This window comes from Nilaparvata lugens, chromosome X (genome assembly GCF_014356525.2).
Source record: "Nilaparvata lugens isolate BPH chromosome X, ASM1435652v1, whole genome shotgun sequence".
Lineage (NCBI taxonomy): Eukaryota > Metazoa > Arthropoda > Insecta > Hemiptera > Delphacidae > Nilaparvata > Nilaparvata lugens.
In genome coordinates, this window is record NC_052518.1 from 72744416 (window position 1) to 72760296 (window position 15881).

Genomic DNA, 15881 nt, shown 5'->3' on the forward strand with positions numbered 1-15881 from the left:
CGATAGACCCAAAATGTCAATATAATATTATCAATACATCGATAAATAATAATTATTGACTATTAATAATTACATATTCTCAAATGTCATCTACATCTTTGTTTGGGAATGCATTATTCAAATTACATAGTTAAAATAAGTAAAAGTAGGATACAATCCTGATTTCTACATTTTTGAATGTGATAAAATCAGTTTTCCCCAGGAAAAAAGTTAGAATTAGTTTGATATATCGATTGTTAAGACTTTGATATTTCCATTTCACAGTATCAATATTATTGATAATATATCAATATTTTCATTCGATACAATAGTAATGGTGGCAATTCCAAAATTATTGACAATGTTACTGTTATTAAAATATTTTATATCAATTTCAGGTGGAGATTATTGATTTTTTATGGTGGGGACATTTGTGCTTGACACTGAATTAATGTTGGAAACGATAAAATAGTAGGTTGTTATTATTTGAATTATTGAAACCCCAAAAATCATTTCAAAGTCTGTGTGAGTAATTCCGGATACTGCATGATTTTCCTCATAAACTGTGATCTAATTTGAAAAAGTGTTATAACTTTCCCAATTTTGATTGGAATCATTTTAAATTCTAGGACAAGGTTGATAATATGAACAGAAAGGTTCATGATTTTTTTCAGAATTTTTCATGATGAACCAAATTTTTTTTTAAATTTTAAACATCAGTAGCACGTTAACGGCACATCTGACAGGATTTTCACATAGGACAAAAAGTCTGGAAATTCACTTCTACACCCGAATCAGTCATCAAAAATACATTGTTTCGGGAAAATTGAAAATCTGCCAAAATTATTCAGTTTTAAACTGCATTTAAAATTACCGCAAAAGGTCCACAAAGGATATTGTTAATGGTGCATTGTAGACGATTTTTTCAAGAGACAAAAAGTGCTGGAAATTCACTTCTACACCCGAATCATTCATCAAAAATACATTGTTCTGGGAAAATTGAAAATCTGCCAAAATTATTTCCAAGTTTTTAACTGCATTTTGAATTCATTGACTGTATTTACCTTGATGTGTATTGATATCCATGAACTCCTATTGATATCACTAAACTTGTAGTGATATCAATATAAGTTCATTGACTGTATTTACCATGATTTCTATTGGTATCCATGGATATTTCTATTGATATCCATGAGCTTCTATTGATATCACTAAACTTGCAGTGATATCAATATAAGCTTATTGACTGTATTCACCGTGATTTCTATTGGTATCCATGAACTTCTATTGATATCACTAAACTTGTAGTGATATCAATATAAGTTCATTGACTGTATTTACCGTGATTTCTATTGGTATCCATGGATTTCTATTGATATCCATGAGCACGTATTGATATCCATGAGCATATATTGATATCAATAGGGTTTTTCTATCGATTTCAAGGATCTCTTCCACTAGGGTAGATTCTGAATTCGAATTTACTGCTTTTATAAGCAGACAAACAGATATCGAAATCCTACACAATCTTCAAAAAAGCCAGAGACTCAACACACCAGAACAATACGAAATTTTTAAACACCTCCACTATGACAAATCCAACTTATTAAATGATCAACTTAACTTCATATCAAATGTAATATTTTCCCACATTTTGGTCACACAGTCCAACCCATAAGAGCAAGCACCCTGGTGTCAGGCTGATGAAGCTCCTCTTCAGGAGTGAAATGCATTCCTCAATACTCCAACAAGAGTAAGTGTTTTTACAAATATTTACTAGTAACACAGTGTCAGAACTTCAACAAAGTTATTATATAGTGTTTCGTCATGGAAAGCAACTTCAAGTTATTTTTTGTTTACAATAAACCAGCAGTTCATTGGTTATTTTAATTACTCATTCGTCGTTTGTGTGTTTAGAGCTGTAGCCTACTCTGATAGGTACAGTACTGTAATAGGAGAGGAGAAGCGATTGAGAAATTTCTCAAAAAATGATAAGATTTAATTACTTCTACATTTAGTTGCACTGTGCAATAGAAAAAGATTATAAATGAAAAATAGTACTTAGTTTAAACAAAAAACCAGATTTGATTCCAGCTTTAGATTTACTAATATTAAGCTGCTGGGCGGTTCACACCAAAGTTAAATACTGAACGAAGTTTTAAAAAGTTAATCCTTATTTCATTAGATTGAGAACTTGACAAACACATATGTTCATCATGTGTATGATAAGTTATGTTCAATCTATGAGGATTAAGTTATTAACATTTTGTTAATAACTTTGGTGAAAACGCAGCTTTAATGTAGGATACTATGCAAACGGCCCTAAAAAACGCTCACCTACCTACCTACCTTCAATCTTTAATGAACTGCCAAGGTTATTAAACAATTGCGCGCACAACTGTAGTTAACAGTCACATCATATTATGTGCGCTGGATTAATATGAAAGTAAAAGCGCTCATTCTCGATCAAACAAGTCTGTGCAATTTAGTAATTAGTAGATACTCATAACAGCAAGTCCACAACTAAAATAAACATGAAAATATGGTAATATATCTACCCTATATACTATTAAATGAGAAACTTCTGTTAATATGTTTAAATGCTCATATGTTTGTATTTCACCAGATCTCGAAAACGGCTCTAACGATTCTCATGAAATTCAGAACATAGTAAGTGTTATATATATTTGAACTACCACCTACACAGAGTAGCCAACATAAAATATCGCACAGAAATGAAGAAAACACTGATTCAATTTATTACCAACAACATTTATTATACATGAATATGATATGATTATTACAACATTATATACACACAATTACAAACATTTGCATTATAATCTGAATTATTATCTATTGTACATTTCTACACTACAACATTCAAAAAGATCAGACAGGCATTGGAAACACAAACACGGACACATTCATGAAGGTGCTGTTCACCTGTCTAGCATTTTTCTATTCTGTATTGTATTGGATTTAACAATATACAGTGTCCAATAAAGATCATTGAAATAATTCTATGAGAGTTCTTATTCTTTCAAAAATACACAAAAATTTTGGCGATGAGGATGGGATATGTAGTAAGTCCAGCTTCAATTCACGTGAGTACATTCTAGCCTACAACTAACCTGCAAAGACAAGATGGAATCATTAACAGCTGCTATTATTCAGCTTGTAGAACGAATGGAGCCTAACAAACAAAAGGAAAGGCTCATTTTATTTGAAAATTTTGATGAGAATAAGGAAACCTTTTGCTCATACAAAGAGAGGTTGGAAAATTTTTTTGTATTGAAAGGCTTGTCTGATCCTGCAGAGCTTGGATTGCATGCTCGCATTCTCATTAATAGCATTGGTAGCAAATACTACATGTTGCTTAGTAGTTTAACTGCACCGAAATCGCCTACTGATGAATCATATGAAACATTATGTCAGCTTTTACTTCAACATTTGTGCCCTGCACCTAATGTTTGTGCTGAGCAGCACAGGTTCCTGACTAGACTTCAAGGACAATCTGAATCAATTTGTGAGTACATAGCAGCATTAAAAACACTCACACTGTCTTGTGAATTTAATTGCTACAATCCAGACTGTAAAAAATCTGTGTCTGATTTATTTCTGCGAGCCCAGTTTGTTCGTGGGTTGTTAGATGATAATATTTGTGAGAAGCTTATGCAAGAAACCTCATTAACATTCAATAAGGCTTGCAATTTGGCATTGTCCTTGAATGCTTCCAAGAGAGGAAACCTGGAAATGTCATACAAACCTGTCAATTTGCTTGTTACTCACAAAGGACCACAAAAATCTTTCCAAAGGTCTCAACTTTCCAAGTCTGCCACCAAGGTTGATCTATCTGCATTGGGCCTGCAAGGACTCTGTCTTTGATGTGGGTTTGCAAACCATAAAACACGAGATTGTCGGCGGAATGCATTCACTCTCCAGTGCTCATCCTGTGGCTCCCCTGGCCATGTGTCCAAAGTTTGTATAAAAACTCACACCAAAAAGTCATAAGTTAAACAAATTGATGAAACTTCACAATCCTTTCATGAAGATGATGGTAATTTTCCTGATAACACTTCAAATATTATCAATGTGAGATTCTTGTCTGGTCCTGATACTGAAAAATTCATAGTTCCAATCACAATTGGGAATCATGTCTGTAACTTCAAAGCAGATTCCGGTAGCCCTGTCACTATTATCAATGAGAAGGAAATGCATAAGCTCCAGCTTTCTAAACATTTGTCTCCTACAAATGTGAAATTTTGCACCTACACCAAGGAAATTTTCTCGCCATCAGGGGAGTTGACAATTCCTGTGACTTACAAAAGAAAACGTTTCAAAGAAACCCTCTATGTTGTTGACACAGACTCTCCTGCCATCTTAGGTCGAGCATGGATGCGACGCCTTCAGATCTCCATCAACACAATCATCCATGTTTCATCAACTACAGACTCATTTCAAAATGAAATCCTCCAGATGTATCCAGATGTCTTCAAAGACGAAATAGGAACTATTCCAAACTACAAATGTTCTCCCATCATGAATGATCAGGTCAAACCAATATTTTTAAAGCCCCGTCCAGTGCCAAGTGCCAATTTTTCAAGTCTCATGTGCAGTACCTTGGACACACTATCTGTGAAGCTGGTCTACAGAAATCTGAAGACAAAGTTCAATTGATTTTAAAAGCGAAACGTCCTACCAACACCAAGGAAGTAAAAAGTTTTTGTGGCCTTGTCATGTACTATGCTAAATTTATCCCTCATGTGTCAACAATCATGCAGCCTATCAATCATCTTTTATCAAAAGGAACCAAATTCTGCTGGAACAAGCAGTGTGAAGACTCTTTCATACTTATCAAAAATGAGATAACAAGCAATATAATTCTTGTGGCTTATGACCCACAACTTCCTGTAACCCTGGCTACTGATGCCAGCCCGGTGGGCATAGCAGGGGTGCTCTCACATATTATTGATGGACAGGAACAACCAATAGCATTCATCTCACGGACTTTGACAACAGTAGAACAACACTACTCTCAACTGGATAAGGAAGCTACTGCTGTATATTGGTGTGTCAAGTGCTTCTTCCAATATTTATATGGGCGGAAGTTTACATTGATTGTTGATAACAAACCGCTACAGATTATTTTTCACCCAGAAAAAATTCTTCCAACTATGACGGTTGGTCGTTTAATGCATTATGCTGCTTTTCTGAGTGGATTTGACTATACCGTATCAAGCATAGACGATCTAAACTTCATTGTAATGCTGATTATCTGTCACGATCACCGATCACTTTGGAGGTTCCATGTGATGATGAAGATGATCTACTTCTGGCACAAACTGTTCAGTCCATTTCATCTAATACTATTCCATCTGACATCATCAAGCATGAAACTGATGCTGATCCTGAACTCTTTGTTCTTAAGGCAAATTTACTTACCGGCACGGTACAGAACCCAGAATTTTGCCTTCAGCATGGAATTATTTTCTGGGGGGTGAGAGTGGTTATTCCAAAGAAGCTCCAGCCTCGGGTACTACAGGATCTTCATGACACTCACACAGGGGTTGTAAAGATGAAGGCATTAGCCCGCAGACACTGCTATTGGAAAAATATTGACAAAGACATCGATGCAGCAGTGAGAAGCTGCAGGAGCTGTTGCAAATTCAAAGCAGATCCAAAGGAGGCACCTCTACATGTGTGGGATATACCAGAGTCCAACTGGCAACGTGTCCACATGGACTATGCAGGCCCATACAAAGGTAACTATTACCTCATCCAAGTTGATGCTAAGTCAAAGTGGCCTGAAATTGCAGTGACAGCTACTCCACCAACTACAAATTCAACCATTAGGATGTTGAGGGAAATATTCTCTCACAATGGACTTCCAGAGATCCTGGTCAGTGACAATGCCACAGTTTTCACTTCCAATGACTTTCAAGCATTTTGCAAACAAAATGGAATAAAACAAAGATTTATTGCCGGGGCCACCCAGAAACAAATGGATTGGCTGAACGCTACGTCCAGACTTTCAAGAAGAAACTTAAGACAATGACATCTGACGAAGGCACTCATCATGAGAAGTTCCATGCAGCTCTGTTCAGACTGCGTGTTACACCATTGGAGTCAGGAGAAACACCAGCAGAACTCTTCATGGGTCGTCCACTACGAACACATCTAGACATCTACAAACCCACTATCCCTGACATCAACCTAGCAGTCCAACCACCACCTGAACTAGTCCATCATTTGCCCTTAGGAGCCAGGGTGCAGGCTCGTAACTACTCCACATCAGGCAAGTGGCGCTACGGAACCATTGTAGAATGTCTTGGTAGGCTCCACTACCTTGTTGAATTGGATGAAGGATACACAATCAAGAGACACATCGATCAACTTCAACTATGTGAAATTCCTCTCACCAAGAATGCACTTGACCAGTCTTCTCCAATTGTTACCTTGAAGATACCTGACTTCAGACCAAGACAACAATTGTACAGCAACCAACAAGATGTTCCAGTGTCTGGTCAAGAATATTGCCAACCAACTGACATGAACACGGATTTGACACAACATGCCCTGCAACCACCTCAAAATGCAGACATGCAACAGAGAACACCCATGTCAACAACTGGAGTTGTTGAGCAACAGGTTGATCCCAGTTCCAGAGCCCAGGACCAGCCTAGGCGTTCCAACCGAGAGCGAAGACCAGTCAATAAATTAAACTTGTAACTATTATTATCGTGGGGGAGAATTGTTATATATATTTGAACTACCGCCTACACAGAGTAGCCAACATAAAATATCGCACAGAAATGAAGAAAACACTGATTCAATTTATTACCAACAACATTTATTATACATGAATATGATATGATTATTACAACATTATATACACACAATTACAAACATTTGCATTATAATCTGAATTATTATCTATTGTACATTTCTACACTACAACATTCAAAAAGATCAGACAGGCATTGGAAACACAAACACAGACACATTCATGAAGGCGCTGTTCACCTGTCTAGCATTTTTCTATTCTGTATCGTATTTGATTTAACAATATACAGTGTTCAATGAAGATCATTGAAATAATTCTATGAGAGTTCTTATTCTTTCTAAAATACACAACAGTAAGGTTCATAATATAAAGATTCGATTGCACTAGGTGTCATCCCTGGGAAAACTCACTGAAGGAAATAAAAAGGATAATTATTATTCATCCTTGGAAAAAAGCTTATAATAATTATTTTGTTGTCTGTTGGTGATGGAAGTGAGTGAGTGGGACTGTGTCAAAATTATGACTCTGCTGTTGAACTTTTGTAATCATTCAATCAGGTACTTAGTGCTAGCGGTTGCAAAGAAGCCGGGTTATTTTCAATCCTGATTAATTCCAGTGGATCCATCTTTTTGAAATGCTCTTCTCTGATTTGGTTCACTTGAAGTTAATCAGGATTAAAATTTAACCGGCTTTTGTACATGCAACTCGGCCTTTGTGAGAGAAATTTTTGCATTCCTCTGGGAATAATCTTAATTTACTGTGATTAGATAAAACATTTCTGTATAGGCCTAAATGTTATTATAATTTCTTCTTTCATAATTTTTTTATGCTTTTGTACTCCAGAACGAAGCTTGTTCCCCGATATTATATATAAAAACGAAATGGCACTCACTGACTGGCTGACTGACTCACGCACTCGCAGAACTAAAAATCTACCTTCAATCTAATCTAATCTAGCTTTATCGACAACAAATGAACAGAAAATGTTCAAATTTAGTACAGAAGCTAAGCTAGGGTGTAATAATGTTGTGTTAAAAGGAATTTGAAATAACGCCAAAGATACACCCAAAATTAGCGGTTTTTTTTTCGTTTTCTCTGTTCTTTCATCAAGTAATAGACAGAAAATGTTCAAATTTGATACAAAGGTTTAGATAGGGTCTAAAAATTTTTGTGATAAGGTGACTTTATTATTTCATCAAAGATACGCCCAAAATCAACGTTTTTCTCAGCTTTTCTGCGTTTTCTCAGTACTTTGACTTTCTGATGGAATGAAGCATGCTCAAATGAAAAATGCAGGCGAGCGAATCTCAGTTTTGGACGATCCAGTCGGGGGTCCAGGGGGCGGAGCCCCCTTGCTAGACGGATATGTCGAGCGAAGCGAGCCCGATGGCTAGTCATAATATAATATTATGATGTAAATTACGGTACTAGTGAGTTTATTATATTTGTGGGACCTGATGTTATAACTAGGTATACCCTACTAATTTATTTGCACAGCCACAAACTTCTATGAATTAACGCAGTTAGCATCTATTATTGTAGTCCTGCCACTAAATGTTATTATTTTTATTCTGGTAACCTTTGTTATCATCAAAGTAAGGGTGGTATAGGAAGAGGAATAAAACAAGGAAAACCGTTACTCAAAAAAATTACCAAAAATCTATGATATTAATCATAATTCAATAACAGCATCATTTAATAATTTCATAAATCTGGATTAAATATTTACAAATTTAAAACATTAATATATAAGTTAGCAATGATTACCGTGGGTACCTAGTAAAGTGAAAATACATCTTTTGGAAATGGTTTGTGAAGCTAATGCAATTGAACTTCCAAATTAAACAAATAATCGTTTTGTCATTGTACAGACCTAATACATATAATAATGATGCTAGCTATTTCAACAAACTTTAATCATATTTTAATTATATATTGTGAGGAATAGATCCGCATCTAGAAAATAATTGATATCAATAATAAATTAAAGTAGGTAATATTTTCCTTCAACATTGTTCTTGACTTTGGAAATGATGAATAAGAAGTACACTTTAGGACTTTGATGATCATGATATATTTTCAAGAACAACAACACTACTCCTAATTTGGCTGTTGTAATCAATACATGTTTTAAACATATTTTATTATGTTGATGCTCTTCTTGGTTCCTAATGCATTATGATAAACAATTGTATACAAACAATAATCTGATTTGCCCTTGAGGTATTCAAAATTGCTCTCTGGTTGGGAACATAGTAAGGTTTGAAAAAAAATTCAAACAGAGTGGTTCTTTTGATACAGAGTGTGAATTTTTTGAGAGTTTGATCTTTACTGGAAGTTTTCGCCAACACAAACCAACGCAGTTCGGTTGAATTGAAATAAATTGCTATTAAAAAGAACGACTAGCATTCATAAATTTTTACAATAAATGAATTAATCACTCACTGTGACAACGAGATCTTTCGGCAGGTCAGCCATCTCAAGCCAAAAGAATTCGTTGTCACAGTAAGTGATTAATTAATTTATTGTAAAACATTCTGACTGCTAGTCGTTCTTTTTAATAGCAAAAAGTGATTTAATATTAAGCAGTTCATGATGGAAAATAACATTGAAGAAATAAATTGTGTTGACGGTAATTTTGTCTTTTACAAAGAAAAAGGTCTTGCTCTCAAAAAGGTCTTAGTAATGGGGTGCAACCTAGCATGCAAAACCTCAAAGGACACGTCAGAATAAGTAAAACACCATAGTTATTTGTTATGCTTTAAGCGAATAGCTCAAATTTTTTATTTCAATTATCTTTAAAAGTATTTAATAGTACCTACATTTATAAAATTATATTATTATAAGAGTTATCCAATTTTGTAATAATTAGTCTATTGAATCTGATTTTTTTAAATATTTCCAACCATTAAAATCAATTCTGGTAAAGCATCTGAGTTTTATTTGTTAATTACCGGTATCAGATATTTATATTAGTTTTAGAAATATTAGCTTAGGTTCGAGATAACAGTAAAAGTTGCGACATAAACGACCTATACCATAGGATATCTACATAGGGATATACATAGGGATATCTACTCATGCTATTGTTTCTCTATGTCATTAGCCAAATCTTTAATAGCCTACATGTGAAAAAGGACTCTCGAAGTGTTTCTCTATTGTAAACAAAAAGCTAGTTATGTTAGTTAATGAACAGAACACTTATTTGTTTGTTAGCTTAATTTGTAACATAAATTCGAGTGAGTGTATTTGCTTGATGATGCTAATGATAAGTTTAAGAAGTTATTTGATTGGTATATGTTGGCTGTTGATGCTGCATATCCTCTTAAACGTATCAAAGTTAGTAGCTTAATCCAAAGCTAGATGATGGATGGTATACTACTGATTTTATAAAACTCGAAAATAGTTATAATAGCTATTATGGCTTACTAAAAAAATTCAGTAAGACCAACCACTTTATGGCTTACTAAAAATTTTAGTAAGACTATCCAATTTAAAGATGAATATATAATAAGCTGTAAGGAAGAGTATAGAATTGCTATTAAGAAAGCAAATATAAATTATTTCAACAACAAAATAGAACATTTATAAAATGAAAATTGAGCTGCATGGAACGTCCTTAAAATTTTTTACTAATGTTAACAATAGAGGTGTTGATTCACATGATGTTGACAATGCTGATTCATTCAATAACTTCTTTATGGAAACGTCGAGGAAATTGATGAAATGTGAAGATCAGTGATTACCTCAGCTCCTACTACATCAATAAGTTCACTAGACCTCATGTAAAATTTTGTTTTTTGTTAGTGCAGATTGTCTGTAAGTTACCAGAAAATACTTTTTGTGTAGTTGATACTGTGGTAATTATTCATATTGAATGAAAAATACTAAGAAATTGTCAAAAAACATATATTTATTTATAGTTAGAAAGACCGGACTAAAAGATTCCTTTCAATCCTTCAACCCTAAAACTTTTTTTAGCACATGCATTCAACTGCTGGGGAACTCTTAGCCTTTGTATGTTTAGTATCTTGTTAATGATTTGATGAGACATAGTATCAGCAATGACCATAGTGTGTTCATAGTGTATGAATAACAGTCCGTTTTTGCTTATAGTCCAGGCGCTGCCTTACATTGAGCATACATGAGAGAGGCAGAGAATTTGACTTTGGATTATTGTTAGGGGGTCTTTAGTGTAGTCATATCACATGGGAGTAATTGGCATTATTTGTGTTTCAACTGTAAATTTATTTTAAGAAAATATTCTACTCCTGTTACACGGTGCTCTATATGGGGTAGCCTATATTATTTGTTTAACTTACTCCATTACTTGACTTTCGCAATTCCAAAGTGATCATTGAACTAAATCGAATAATTATTCTCTCTCAATGGAATATCAGTTTTTTATCGATTGAGAAACACATATAGGATTCCTAACAGGATGGTTTATCATTACAATGTAATCATAAATAATGATAATGAGATGAAGTTTGTAATTTTGACCATAATTATTATATTATGATGAGAATTATCAATTATTAAGGCTTGAGAGTTGAAAAATCGTGTTCAGCGACCGAAAATACATAAGATAGTGTTCCTGAAATACATAATTTGAATGCATAGACTAGTAGGAGCGATGTGATAGACAGGCCATTACACACATTAATCATGGGGGAGGACCGTGTGGCAGCGTAACAGTGCTACTTATCCCCCTCCCACCGCCGCATCTATGATCGTAACCCCCAAACTATATATATATCATTGGATCCAGCAAGAAACGGCCCACAACGTTTATTGGGAGCCTTTTCCTCTAAGTCGGCTAATTACTTGAATATTCGAGAAATAACAAAAAGTCCATAATAAAAAAATACATTTTTCGAGATATTTTATTTTTTTACGGAAAAACTATGCGGTTTATCGCAAAAAAGTATAGGACCACATTGAAAGCCAGTTATGTTTACATAATATTGAGAAAAAATTAAAAGCTGTTCTATGAATAGTAACTGCAGGACAGGCGATTTTATAAACGCGCGTTTTTTACAACTTACCCTCCTCCCCCCCAAGCTGTCGACCACCCTGGGACGTGACGACATCGAGTTTCATATACACTAAAGACCTCCTAACAATAATCCGAAGTCAAATTCTCTCCCTCTCTCATGTATGCTCAATGTAAGCCAGCGCCTGGACTATAATAGTTTCGAGAATATGGATAACAGCGCTATATGACGTAGACCTCACTATAGATACTCAAAGAATACTTTCGAATAACTATGTGATAACTGTGACCGTTGCTGGCCGTTACTCTGTATCTGTGACAAAGAGAAGCTGCTTACTTCATAGGTAGCGATTAGCAAGATTGACCCAGTGAACTCTTTACTAACTGGAATGGACTAGAAACACAAAGAAAGTGAGGCAGCTGGTAAAGATAGGCAACCCGCATTGCTGTGGGATTCGTAATTTTGTAACACAATGGCACTTATGGAAAAATGCATTGCACAGTTTCAATTTCTATTTTATTTCTATATTGTATCTCTTATTCCATGGAAGCGTTATTTTTCCTTTATTAAGCAGTTCATTGTTAACTTTTTGAGAGCAAAAATAATGAAATAGGTTAAATATGAATAAAGAAAATATCTCAATTTAATAATATGTAGGCCTACTTACAGCAGGCTATGAATGTAGAATTATGTAGGTATGCATTGGTGTAATTTCAAATCATGTAAGAGTGGGAGTTTCAGAAATGAAGCAAATAACGAGGAAACATTTTATTATATTATATAACTATGATAAGCAAACAGTAAAATATGCTACATAATTACCAGAGTAAAATGAACAATTCAAAATTAATTACAATTCAGCTGATAACAATCTCATATTTTTAAAAATAAAAGTAGGTCAATAAAATTAATTATGTGGACTCATGATAATTCAATAAAGAAGGATTATTGAATATGTAATGATAGCAATATACTAGGTATTCTGATAACATTTCAAATCATGTATGTGTGGGAGTTTCAGAAATGATGCAAAGAAATCTATGAAGAAACATTCATATTAATAATTGTATTATAATTATGACCATATGATAAGCAAACAGTAAAATATGCTAAATAATTATTATAATATTGTAAATTGAACAATTATTCATTTGAAACGGGAAGGTTTCAAAAATTAATCACAATTATTCAGCTGCAATATCAATATCATATTTTTCAAAATAAAAGTAGGTAGGTACCTAAAATAAATTATGTCATCTCATGATGATAACACAGAATTATTATTACGGTAATCATTTGTATTTATTCTTTTTTGAATGAGGATTAATTTGTTCTTTAACTATGTTTCTTTATTTTAGATTCTATAAAGTAGGCCTAAATTTAAAATTAGCATAGAAACTATCACCATATACTAGGAATATAACCAAATTTGTTGTTTTATTCTTGGTCAAATAAACTGATTAATATAGAAAAAGTATTGGAAATGAATGTAAAACAAAAAGGTTTCTTCAAATCAATTAATAGACTAAAAATGTTTGACTTACATGTGAAATGGTATTTCATTTCCTTTAACATGCCCATTCTTGCATCCTAATGCAACACAATAGATCACCATTTCTCGGTCGTATTTTTATTCAATTCTACATATTTTACGACAAATACATCACAATATTTAAAAGAAAAGGTTGTGATCTAATACTGATAGCCCTAATACTCATTCAAATCCGTTTTTCAACTTTAAAAATGAAAAATCGTACTCAAGAGTTGCAACAACCTGCTCAAATGTATGAGTACGAGAGAGAAGGGAATCCCACACGGTATGCCTGTCTCACTCACTCCGCCTTATACACTTTTGGCAGTAGCTTAGCATTGGACTGCCCGTTCCAGGCTAGTATAGAGTTCACTGGATTGACCATATTGTTATTATATTTTCAAATGGCTGCAAGGGACCATTCCGTTATGCACTACCATTCTGGGTACAAGAGGATCTTCGAGCAATAAACGTTCCCTTTTAGGTTATCTTACTGTTGGTTATGGATACTTGGCATTCTGTGCGACGTCATAGTTCCTAAGAATATTCTGGTGTCGTCATAGTGACTAAGAATATCACTGCATGTGTAGTCGCGTGCGTACGTTGCCCTGTGATGTAAGGTACTAAGACTATTTCGTACTAAGAATAGCGTCGGAATTGAAATGGCATCAACCGATGCTATGGTTGCCATGACAACAGACACTTCAGTATACGATTTTAAGCTGCATAGTTCCATTTCACTCTGAAGTCTGGGCGCTAGTGTCGGTGAACCGAAATATTCTTAGTAGGAAATAGTCTTAGTATACTACGTCATTTTGACGTCACCGGGCATGCGCAGAAGGCCGAAATAGAAATAGTAGTCATGTGCACTGGTCGAAATATTCTTAGTATAATGACATCATTGCGCATGCGCTGTACAGTTCTACACCATCACAGTAACAAGTTAATGCTCACACACGCGAGTCCGCGTGATCAGTGTTACCAACAATAGAAACTCTAAACTATAATTTCCCTATGGATTCCTACAGCAAGATTTCTTCCCTAGCAATAGCTTGGCTCAACATCAGATCATTACTGTAGTAACTCAAAAAAGCTGTACTCAAAAAGCTCTTATGTTTCTACTCTAGGGGAATTATCTATTAGAAGTGAACTATAAACAATCAATATTCATTTGATGAATTAATAGATTACTATGGCATTTCTTCCCACCTTACCATCCATCAAATCGATTTTTAAGGCTAAATAATTTTTTTTAAGGAAAATATCAACTTATTTCGAGTTGATACAGTAATGCATAGGAAGTTGAGTTCAATTTTTCTACTTGATATCATCTGGTAAAATTTAAACAATATAACATTTCTATTTGGAGATTGATTAATTAGTTTATTGATCACATTAGCAATTATTAGTTTCATATTTCATTTCAAATTAAGGGTCAAGTTGAGGGTCTCAACCAACTTTTTTTTCAATTCCTCACACTAACCTTTCAAATCAATGTGAAGCGACTGTATTCAAATTCACACCATTCTTCTACAATGGATGATTATTATTTTCAAGGGTGCCCAGGGGATGCATATTACATGGGGGTGGAGAGAGTTTCTTAATTCAGTGGGGGGGAGGGTGTGTTCACCCGTGTTATCATAACAATAATTTCAATCTTTTAATTTGTTCCTTTCAATAGATTCAATGCTTCACATTGAGTTGTGATCGATAGATAGATACTATATCAATAGATTACTATAGATATTATAGACTAACATGATAGAACATAATTTTGACTTAGATTACATCATCATCAGTATTTTCAATGTCCTTTTAAATGATATTCTATTGATTTGGAATGTTTACACAAAATCAAGAGGAAGAAGACTTTCAATGATATAAAATGAAACCCATGTTGCAATCTATTATTATGACAATAATCCAAGGTTATGCTCCACGAAGTTCCATGATGATTTTGCAATTAAATATTCGCAATTGCATTTCTTTTGTTATTCCAAACTCTCCAATAACTCTTCAGTTAATTATTAATTAAAATATAATTATATGAGAGATTTTGAATATTAACATTAATAATTAGAGCTTACACATATTATTAAAATTCATAATCATATTATGATGACTGCTGCAATAGATTAAAATATCAATATTTCGATATCTTTTTCTTTCCAAGTTTTCTTCAATTTTGAAATGAGAAAGTGAGACTTTTAAAGATACAGAAAAATTTTAAGACTTTCAAGATACAGAGTATTGGATACAAACTTTTGAATACCGATTTCCATTCAAGATGATTCACTGAAGTTTATACTTTTGACTAAGCTTGTACTTGAAATCGTTTTGGATAGGGCCTATGAGATACTTAGGTTTCATTCCAATTGAAATTTCGTGGGGTACTAATCCCCCTCCCCCGTCTATGCGTTCTTGAAATTCTTGGGTTCTCTCTAAATCAATAAAATTCTTGTGTGGAGGTCCCAAAAAAGCTAGTGATGTAGTATGACTGACGATAATTTGTATAGATGGGGGGAGTGTGTGTAGAAGCTAATTTTTTTTCTGAATCAATGTGGTGGAGGGTAAGGGGTCAACCGAG

General features: G+C 34.0%; 1 protein-coding gene across 1 annotated transcript; it reads left to right on the forward strand.

Moving 5' to 3' along the window:
* Positions 1–6033: 6033 nt before the first annotated feature.
* Positions 6034–6711, forward strand: LOC111045562. The gene has a single exon (XM_022330998.1). The coding sequence runs from the start codon at positions 6034–6036 to the stop codon at positions 6709–6711; it is 678 nt and encodes a 225-aa protein (XP_022186690.1).
* The last annotated feature ends 9170 nt before the right edge of the window (positions 6712–15881 follow it).

Bases quoted from the DNA above. Each gene is read 5' to 3' on its own strand.
- LOC111045562 (XM_022330998.1), top strand. From the start codon at position 6,034: ATGACATCTGACGAAGGCACTCATCATGAGAAGTTCCATGCAGCTCTG.